General features: G+C 43.8%; 1 protein-coding gene across 1 annotated transcript; it reads left to right on the top strand.

Moving 5' to 3' along the window:
* The first annotated feature begins 838 nt into the window (after positions 1–838).
* On the top strand, positions 839–11111 carry pcolce2b (procollagen C-endopeptidase enhancer 2b). The gene is made up of 9 exons (XM_085173258.1): positions 839–1292; positions 1570–1678; positions 2061–2316; positions 3271–3395; positions 6217–6353; positions 6454–6617; positions 7572–7655; positions 10455–10622; positions 10981–11111. Exons 1-9 carry the CDS (start codon positions 1159–1161, stop codon positions 11109–11111), a joined length of 1308 nt encoding a protein of 435 aa, XP_085029384.1. The 5' UTR covers positions 839–1158.
* Positions 11112–11165: the final 54 nt, after the last annotated feature.

The raw sequence follows: 11165 nt of genomic DNA, 5'->3' as shown, positions 1-11165 counted from the left end.
ATCACAGAATCGCCGACGCTTCCCTTCTCTCTTCTTTCAGTTTCTCAAGCGCGACACCAGGATTCAAAATGCTATCACGTATTAAAACTATAAATATGTATAAATTGTATAAATTAATAAAATTAATACCACTATTACACCGATCAACAGAGATAATGAATTGGCACAGAAATACTATGAAAGAGAAAAATTAACTAGGTCGACAGGCAGGTCTAACTCATTTGCTGCTCGAAGTGACTTCAATCTCACTCTATCCTTTTTGTTTGTTTTTGTCCCCACTGAAAATTCCGATGTGAATGGTGTGTATATGCCATAATCAGCATGCAGGTTCCGTATAATTCAAACTGCAGACTCAGACTAAGATATCAGGGTAAATAAACAAAGAATGAAGGAGCCTAAATATTACCACACGTGTACCAGTGCAAGCAAATAAGGTAATTTCACTATTCATGAAATTTTAAAACAAATGACATGGACTGAGCATTTCAAGAAATGCAAATGGACAAATAGGTAACATCTAAAATGGAAATAATAATTATATAATCAAATAAACAACATAATATGATGAAGAGAACAGCACATTTTTGAATTGGAATTTGAGTGATAATAAAATTGCTTACACCATAGTTTGTCCAGCAGGTGGTGCTCTCTTTCAATCCTCAGATGACCCCTTTGCTGCGCACAACTCTAACAAGCCATATTTCATGTAATTGTATTTTATATTTCAGTTTATAGACATATATAAAATATAAAATAAAAAAATAAGATTGGCGAACACAACACAAGTTGCCTCATTCACCTTTAGGCACATGCAGGTATTTGAATTCAGAAATATACACGTTGATCGGAATGTGAAACCATGCATAGATAACTTCTGGAGTCAAGTTTATTCATGCCATCTCCTTAAAGGTTTTTCGTTTTCAAGCCAACTAATGCAAGCGCCCACTCCCTCCCCTCCCAGCGCGTCTTTAACCCCCCTGAGGAAAAAAAAAGAAAAAGAAAGGAAAAAAAGAAAAAGAAATGTGCACCCTGCTCCCCGTCCCTCCTACCACGCAGAACAAACGCTATATTCATCTGCTTGCTTGAGTTTTCCGTTGCTGAAACTCCTTACAGGAGCTCCTGGGTACTTTTCCCCTCCGTTTTAGCCTGTTGAACACAATGCCATTCACGCCACCGGGTGAAAACAGGCGAAGCTCCTGCTCCGTTTTCCCAACAATGTGGAGAACATGCAGTATTTTTTGCGCATGGACTCTACTGTTCTTGACAGAAGTCTTTGCGCAGTCCCAGCAGAGGTACTTCTTTATTTACTTTTTACACCAAACTCAAATTTTCTTGAAAGATTTATTAGATTAAAAAAGTAAGGATCCCATTTAGCCTTTTGAAAATCACCGTCAGATGACTGGAGTTGGAAGAATATTGTGCAGTATGGGCTGCCTCGGGACATGTGGCGCACTGGCGAGGAACTGAATGCACTGAATCCAATGGATATTATCAATTTTGTTTTTAAATTTTGCTTTAATGCACCGTTATTATTTTATATATATGTATAGAAAATATCTTTCTCCTCAGACCAATCTTTACATGTGGCGGAAACATCACAGGAGAGTCTGGAGTAATCGGGAGCCAGGGGTACCCAGGAGTTTACCCTCCAAATACCAAATGTGTGTGGAGAATCACAGTGAGTCCAGTTGTGTTTTTCATTCATAGCATATGACGACAGTGATAAAGCATTGTTCATTAAAAAGAAATACAGTATGACAATCTTTGGCTTAGTCCAAACTCCTAATTTCCTTCTAAAAGAAGTTAACCACAGCCGCAGTTAGCTTGGGGCAATCTTTGCTGAGTGGCTCTGTGATGTTTCTGTACTTTACTGCAGTGAAGCTGATGATTAGGTTGGAAAAACGGCATAAGCTGGGTTAAAATGCACAATTAGGTTAAAATGTTTGAGAGTATTAAAGTAACAATATTTAGTATTTACTGAAAGTTCTATGCTCATTTGTTTGTCATGCCATTTAATAATAATAATAATTTAACTAAGCATTCTACAACTCCCCACCCAGGTCCCGGAGGGCAAGGTGGTGGTACTGTCATTCCGCTTCATTGATCTGGAGAACGACAACCTGTGTCGCTATGATTATGTGGATGTCTACAGCGGCCATGTCAATGGACAGAGACTGGGTCGCTTCTGTGGGACGTTCAAGCCAGGAGCCCTTGTTTCCACAGGCAACAAGATGCTCCTGCAGATGGTATCCGATGCCAACACTGCTGGGAGTGGCTTCCTGGCTGTTTTCTCTGCTGCCCATACACATGAGCGAGGTAAGAAAACATGAGGAGAAGAAGAAGCTTGGCATGCTTCCTCTTAACACAGCTGTCTTAGTCAAAGGTGGCAAGTTTGCAAGGGTAGCAGAACATCTCGCTGCTATCCAAGCATGTAATGCAGAAATATGTGGAGCTTCTGTAATGTTACTAAGAAGTAAATGTTACCTTGTTTGTATGCAGACACCCAGTAAAACAACAGGATGTATCCGTTCGTGTAGTGCTCAGTAAGAGCAGGTCTGTGGGCTAAAAGTCTATGTGGATTAAAAGAAACCTGCTTTTTAACTCTTCTTGCACTGTGATGTGGAATTTCTCATGTTTTTTGGCTATTGTGCTGCAAGGCAAATGTCAGAAATATCACTTAGAGCCTTTAGCGTTTTCCTCACTGGGACATCTACTGTTTTTAGAAGTTTAATGTCTGGTTTTCTGTATCGTAGGAGCTGACAGCTGTAGTGGACAGTGTCAATTAACCAGTCGGTCAGGCTCTTACCCGCCGGCAGAGAGACTGTTGCTATCCTGTCTTTAAACATGGTTAAAACTCTGCTATACCACGTGTCACCCATTTGTAGAGATTTGTTTTCTTCAATTTGCTAAATGGATTTTTTTTCATTGCTGGAAAGGCAGAATCAGTTAAAGTATATGTTATAAGGAACGCATCTTTTTAAGTGATTCGATCCTTTGAGAGTTTGTGTTTTTTCTGAACTGATGTTCCTCTGATGGCAGTTATTTTTAAACCCACAGATGACAGACTTGCTTTTTATGGTGTTCATAATGACAAAAAGGCAGTGACTGCCCCTAGACGCAGTTAATAACACGAGCACATTACTGACTCACCATTATAGCCTTTAAAAGATTGCTAAATAACATTTATTATTTCATTCAAGCAATAACAGGAGCAGAATATAGCTAATTAATTGTGTAATCCTAGCACTAACTTCAGTCATTTCTCCTCAGGGGACCAGTACTGTGGAGGCAGGCTGGTTAAGCCCTCTGGGACTTTCAAAACACCCAACTGGCCTGAGAAGGACTACCCAGCTGGAGTGACCTGCTCCTGGCATATAGTAGCACCAAAGAACCAGGTCATACATTAAAATTTTTACTTAAAAAAATTAGTAAATGCAAATGTTTCTTTCTGAATAACTGGCCTCAAATGAACTGAAATTCCGGGACATTGTGCAAAAGTTTGATCCTCATTCCCGCTGCTTCACACTCGGCTGCGAACCGCTCCAGTGCGAGCTGGAGGCCCTCACCCGATGAAGCCAACAGAACCACATCATCCGCAAAAATCAGAGATGAGATCCTGAGGCCACCAAAGCGAAAGCCCTCCGCCACTTGGCTGCGCCTAGAAATCCTGTCCATAAAAATTATGAACAGAACCGGTGACAAAGGGCAGCCCTGGCGGAGCCCATCACCCACCGGGAACGAGTCTGACTTATTGCCGGCAATGCGAACCAAGCTCTTGCAACGGTTGTATAGGGATCGAATGGCCCGTAGCAATGGGCCAGACACCTCATACTCCCGCAACACCTCCCACAGGACACCCCGAGGGACACGGTCGAATGCCTTCTCCAAGTCCACAAAACACATGTAGACTGGTTGGGCAAACTCCCATGCACCCTCAAGTATCCTCGAGAGGATGAAGAGCTGGTCCAGTGTTCCGCGACCAGGACGAAAACCGCATTGTTCCTCCTGCATCAGAGGTTCGACTAGCGGACGAACTCTCCTTTCCAGCACCCTGGCATAGACTTTCCCGGGGAGGCTGAGGAGTGTGATCCCCCTGTAGTTGGAACACACCCTCCGGTCCCCCTTCTTAAAGATGGGGACCACCACCCCGGTCTGCCAATCCACGGGTACTGCCCCTGATCTCCACGCAACATTGCAGAGGCGTGTCAACCAGGACAGCCCTACAACGTCCAGAGCCTTCAGGAACTCGGGGCGGACCTCATCAACACCAGGGGCTCTGCCACCAAGGAGTTGTTTAACTGCCTCAGTGACCTCGCCCCCGGAAATTGGCGGGTCATTCCCCTCATCCCCAGACTCTGCTTCCTCCTCGGAAGACGTGTCAGTGGGATTAAGGAGGTCCTCGAAGTATTCCTTCCACCGCATGACAATTTTCTCAGTCGACGTCAGCAGCGCTCCGCCAGCACTGTACACAGTGCAGGTAGAGCACCGCTTTCCCCTCCTGAGACACCTGACGGTTTGCCAGAACCTCTTCGAGGCAGTCCGAAAGTCTTTTTCCATGGCCTCTCCGAACTCCTCCCACACCCGAGTTTTTGCTTCAGCCACTGCCCGAGCCGCATTCCGCTTGGCCTGTCAATACCTGTCGGCTGCCTCCGGAGTCCCACAGGCTAACCAAGCCCGATAGGACTCCTTCTTCAGCCTGGTGGCTCCCTTCACCTCTGGTGTCCACCATTTGGTTCGGGGATTACCACCACGGCAGGCACCAACCACCTTGCGGCCGCAGCTCAATGCAGCAGCTTCGGCAATGGAGGCGCTGAACATGGTCCATTCGGACTCAATGTCCCCCGCCTCCCTCGGAATGCTGTTGAAGCTCTGCCGGAGGTGTGCGTTGAAGATCTCGCGGACTGGGGCCTCTGCTAGTCGTTCCCAGCACACCCTCACTACGCGTTTAGGTGCACCAGGTCTGTCCAGCGTCCTCCCCCGCCACCTGATCCAACTCACCACCAGGTGGTGATCAGTTGACAGCTCAGCCCCTCTCTTTACCCGAGTGTCCAGAACATATGGTCGCAGGTCTGGTGATACGATTACAAAATCGATCATCGACCTACGGCCTAGAGCGTCCTGGTGCCACGTGCACTTATGGACACTCTTATGTTCGAACAAGGTGTTCGTTATGGCCAAACTGTGATTAGCACAGAAGTCCAATAACAAAGCACCACTCGGGTTCAGATCAGGGAGGCCGTTCCTCCCAATCACGCCCCTCCAGGTCTCGCTGTCGTTACCCACGTGAGCATTGAAGTCTCCCAGCAGGACAACAGAGTCTCCAGGTGGAGCACCTTCCAGCACCCCCCCCCCCAGGGACTCTAAGAAGGCTGGGTACTCCGAACTGCCACTCGGCGCATAAGCGCAGATAACAGTCAGGACCCGTTCCCCGACCCTAAGGCGCAGGGAACAAACCCTCTCGTCCACCGGGAAAAACCCCAATGTACCGGCAGCAAGCCGAGGGGATATTAGAATACCCACCCCAGCCCGCCGCCTCTCACCAGGGGCAACTCCAGACTGAGACAGAGTCCAGCCCCTCTTTTTAAAGTGCCGTTTAGCAATACTTCTTCAGGCTTTCTGGAGGGTTTTCAAAGGCTTTCTTTGAACATTGGCTGCTTTTTCACTCATTTTCAGGCCAGTCCTTGTACCTGAGCATTTTCAGGGGAATGTCTTTGTTTGTTTGCTTCTTTATTAGGCCACTTAACACATATCTGTGAACCATTCAAATATCAAACACAGTTTGACAGGCAGAATATAGTATTTTTGTAACAACACAGTGATTCCCAAAGAGATTTTAGAGGAAAAATGTCATATCTTGACATGGTGTGTATTGTGTGCTTAGAAAATCTGAGGAAACTGGAGAAGCTATCCACAGCAGATAAACTGAGTTTTGTAAATAAATGAAGATACAGAAGTTTTTCATCTAGTCATTTTTCCGTGCATGTTTTCCCTCTATATCAATGATGAGTAAATGCCAGTGGCGGAATAACACTCTATTGAAATAAAACATTGCAAGTTACCTAAGCCGTTCTTTTAAGAAATCTCAGTGAGTCGCAGGTGGAGTATATCTTTTCAAAAATGACAGCATACACTTTAGTCAGAGGATGCACCCTAGGGCCTGTTATAAGCTTTTGCTAGAATAAAGAGGATTACTTTGTAACTTGTCTCCTGCTGCAGATTATTGAGGTGAAGTTCGAGAAGTTCGATGTGGAACGAGACAACTACTGCCGCTACGACCACGTCTCCATTTTCAACGGGCCGGAAATAAACGATGCGAAGAGGATTGGCAAATACTGCGGAGACAGCCCCCCAGCGTAGGTGATTTCTGTCATGCAGAAGATTTCATTTTCACTAAACCATCATGTGATTTCATCTCAGTTCATCCTCAGTCTGCTTTCCCGTGCTGCTCTGTAGGCCGGTGTTGTCGGAGGGGAATCAGCTCCTAATCCAGTTCCTGTCAGATCTCAGCCTGACTGCCGACGGCTTCATTGGGCACTACAAGTTCAGACCAAAGAAATTCCCCACCACAACAGTACTGCCTGCAACTACCACACAGCCAGTCACCACCAGGCCAATACGTAGGTAGCAGCTTATATTCAATAGAAACCATTAAAAAACTTCTAACATCCATAGACTTCTAATATCTGCATTAGCTGATTTGACTGTATTTGCTTTGTGCTGCTGGATTCTTTGATAACATGTGGGATTTTATCTCCTTCTTTCAACTTGAGAAGGATCTGAAATCTGCTTCCAATAGCAAATGTAGGCAAGAGAAGGAAAGAGCGAGGTGCTTAAGTAGTAGTACAGTGTGCTGCTTGTGGCCATGCATTCTGCTACTGTCCCCACACATGTGGCTCACATAAGAGCAAATGCTCTGCTCGCGTAAATAGATTATAGCAGTCAGCCAGTGAGTCAATAGAACATACTGGAAAGTGTAGTCCAATTACAGATGCAGCCAAGCACATGTTGTAACACAGCATATGCTAAAGCTATGTGTTATGCTCATAAGACTTTTCTCTTGTGTAAACCGTACACAACACAAGGGGTGGGCGTGCGTCTGCACCTGCAATCACAGCTCATTTTCATAGTCAGACTCGCACTCCCACACATTGTTGTGTTTTTCCGTCACTCAGGCCAGGTTATTTTGGCGCCCCCCTGCTATGATGTCATGCTGTGTCACTGCTTTCTGGTTGGCTTATCTCCCCCCCTCACCCGACTTTTCCCTCCACAGTAAGAAAAATATTTGCACAGTCACATTGTATTTTCTTCAAGCCTCAGTTCTTTCCTTCATGGATTCTCTTCTATCTTTAACTTCAAAAACAGACGTTCCCTCGCCACATAATCTAGCTATTGTCTGTGATACTGACAGCCATCCATCTGGAGAGACACTTGTGTTACCAAGAATACTCAGTAAATAGGCTGCAGCAGAAGCAGATGGCATCATAACTTACATGACCGTGTCACTGGCGGGCAAAATTACAGAGGCTGATTTTTGTGTGTGCGTGTGTGTGTTTCTTTTTTTCTCTGTGCAGCTCTGAAGTACTCTGTTGCCCTGTGCCGGCAGAAATGCAAAAGACAAGGAACGCTTGAGAGCAATTACTGCTCCAGCAATTTTGGTGAGAACATAAATGCTTACTGTAACTTATCAAAAACCACATTAAGCCATAGTCACTAATACATTCCAGCCATTTTTGTATCATTTAACATATCTGCTTTCACAAATTCTAATCCTAAACAGCTTGAATTGCAGATTCTCTGAAGATATATATGAGTAGACCCCATGCTGACAGCCAAAACTCCCCTTAAGTAGCAGTTTATAGTCCTGATTATGTTGCTATCTTTGCTCTGTGATTGTTTTTCCCTTACACATCTCAAAGACTTCCTTGATAGCCTGTGAAGAAGTGAATGATTGCATACAGTAGGGCACGGTTACCTGTAGTCTAAACACACACTCATACTCAGCCACTAACTGTAGGCAAAGTGGCAATAAATGAAGGCGTTTATTCAGGCTCGGCAATCTGACACATGCGGTTTGTGTCTAGGAAAAGGGGATAAAAAGGAAAGACGAGTGATGTGGCGGCGAATGCAGAAAAAGTCGCTTTTATCTGAATGAAACAGGGAGACGAGACATGACAAGGCTGAAAATAGCTGGTCCAATCACTGCTGGTATTTTAAAATAATCAAATTATGTGGCATCTACACATTAAATCATCAAACGCAGCTCGCTGGTTTATGTAACAGTAGCAACAGATATAATAGCACGAGTAAAACAGGCAGTCCTCTGGCTAATTTCATCCCTGTCAGGAAATGAAACAGGCAGCATGCGAAGTCCAGACGCATTGGTACCATCAGGTTAAAGAATCCTGTTCATGCCGAATGAGCCGTGCCTCCTCCTCCACTCCACCGGCTCCAGTATCACTCAGCTGTCACTGCTAAACATCACTTCTCCACCAGTCGTGGAAACAAACGGCAAAACTGTATGTTTTTCTTTTGTTCTCATGGAGAGCTGGTCTGTCTAAACAGGAAATGGCTGAAACTTCACCCCGCACACTGGTCGCATTGTTTAAGCAGAATCAGACAGGAAAATAAACCTGGAACAAAGTAGCAAAGTATCTCTGCTCTGAGCAGTTAAACTGTCAGATGATTTATAATGACGTTATCGCCCCGTTTTCTGTCGAGTGACCTCGGATTTCTTTCTGTCTGTGTGACAATAATGATGTCCCACATTCAATTTCCTCTTGTTTGATAGAGTTGGAATTCTTTGATGTTGTATTAAAGGGAGCTTTTACCTCATAAGGAAGCTTTACAAAAAGGTCACAAGGGTGTAGCGCTCACAGCCTGAAAGGAAATGTATAGAGTCTATGCTGTTAATCCACAGTGACATTTTTAAAGACAGGCTGCACTTCAAAGAAACGGAGTTGAGATGTAGCACGCACATATTGTTCACAGCTCTCTCAGATCATTAATTATAACTATGGGAAACAGATTTCCTCGCTGACAGCAGTTTCTGTGTTGGAAGCGTCCCTGTGTCTCACACTGCAACATTTCTGAGTGTTACATTTCTAAATCCACTCATCATCTGAAACGTGGACATCTATTTAACTGACTCCATGAGATCAGTCTTCCAGTTTCACATTTTTATTCATAGAACCTAGAATTAAAACTTTACTGCTTTTCCAGTTAAGCCGCAGTTGTGCCCATTTTTAAGATTTAATTTAAGAAGTACAGATGAGGACAAAATTATTAGCATTGCTATGAAAAGTAAAGTGTTTTTAACCCTCAGTCGCAAAAGGCCTATGGAGTATTGTTGATACATAAGATTGTGAATATGATAACCAAACGTGAATGTGAGGATGAGGGGCTAGTACTGGCAGTTGCCATAATTTATTAACAGAGCAAGGGATGTTCAACATAGCATTTCTGAACATTCTGGTTTTCTTTAGAAAGCATAAATTGTTTCTTTTTGCACACAACAATTTAATTAATTCATAAAAAACAAAACCCAAACATTTCTAGGGTCAGTATTATTATACAAACAGACTTTTTTATTGAGCCATAGCACAATCACTGCTGTGCAGTGATGTGCTTTTACTTTGTAATGCTCAAAACATGTACAATCAAGGTAAAACCGAGGGTTATCTTCCAATTTACATAGAGTAGATAAACCCCAGCAAGGGTTTGAGCTATCGCTTGAGAAAGCCTGATGCCAAAATCAAAAGATATCACTTTAGACTTGGAAAAAGAATTGTTGAGGCTCACTAAGCAGGAGGTGGATATACAAAGTTATCACAGTGTTTCCAAGTGTCTAAAACTGGAGTGAGAAGCATCATCAAGAATTTCAAAGAGAGCCACAGAGTACAGAACAATGTTGGCAGAGGTAGGAAGTGAAAAATTTCAAAGAATCTGGAAAGAAAAATAGTGAGAGATGTGCCCAAAGACCCCAGAACAAGTGCCAAGACCAGCAAAGTTGGATATTATAGTCTGCACAAGGTTGGAGAAAAACTCCACTTTTGCAGAAGAGACACTTTTAAACCAATTCAATTCAATTTTAAGGAATCAAATCACAACAACGGTTGCCTTTACATTGCAAGGTAAACCATACAATAGTAAAGAGAAAACAGTGAGAACCCAGACAATCAGATGACCCCCTATGAGCAAAACCTTTGGCAACAGTGGGAAAGAAAAACTCCCTTTTAACAGGAAGAAACCCCCGGTTGGGGATGAGGGGAAGAAGACTGAGGTACTGTAGCACTTGCGGGAGCCATTGCAGTTGTAGTTTTCTGTACAAGAAAATGTATCTGTGGATTTTATATGTATGTATTCTGTCTGTATAGGCTTTTTTGGGGAGTTATATACACTATTTTTCCAAGAAATGTTTCATGTAATTTTTCATCTGCTTTTTGTGTTTACAACAGTGATAACTGGAACTGTTATTACAGCGGTGATTAGAGGTGGAAGTATGCACGCCACCGTCTCTATTATCAATGTGTATAAAGAAGGCAACCTGGCAATCCAGCAGGCAGGAAAGACAATGAGCACCAAGATCGTTATCCTGTGCAAAAAGTGCCCAGTTATCAGAAGAGGTGAGTGTACAGCGTAGAGATGAAATTAATTTTTCTCAGTGTCCTCGATATAATTTCCCCCCCGGTTATTATCTGCAATATGATGACATTGTATAGATGCTGGTTGACTGCTTTGAATAACTTATGGCTCTGAGTTTGCCTCCTGTGATGCGCTGTCACTCTCAGTTGAGGCGTTAGGTGAGCGGCAGAACTCACTGTCCAAACAGTCAATTCAACTCTAAGTACTGTAAGTTTATATGTATGCATATAAACATATAGTATACGGACCTGCTGTGGGCAGATTCTCACATTTTGGCCTCCCTGAATGTCTCTGCCATTCTGCCACTGCATTCAGGTTTTTTTTGTGTGACCTCACTAGGCTTGAACTACATCTTCATGGGCCAGGTGGACGAGGAGGGCCGTGGAAAGATCGCCCCGCACCACTTTGTTATGGCGTTTAAGACAAAGAACCAAAAAGGACTCAACATTTTGATAAACAAGCAGTGCTGAGTTCCGGTAGCTCTGGTGATCTTCTGTTAACTGGTCTGCCCAAGGCTCATCTGT

The sequence above is a fragment of the Neolamprologus multifasciatus genome, chromosome 9, assembly GCF_963576455.1.
Source record: "Neolamprologus multifasciatus chromosome 9, fNeoMul1.2, whole genome shotgun sequence".
Taxonomy (NCBI): Eukaryota; Metazoa; Chordata; class Actinopteri; order Cichliformes; family Cichlidae; genus Neolamprologus; species Neolamprologus multifasciatus.
This window is presented reverse-complemented; position numbering and strand designations above follow the sequence as displayed.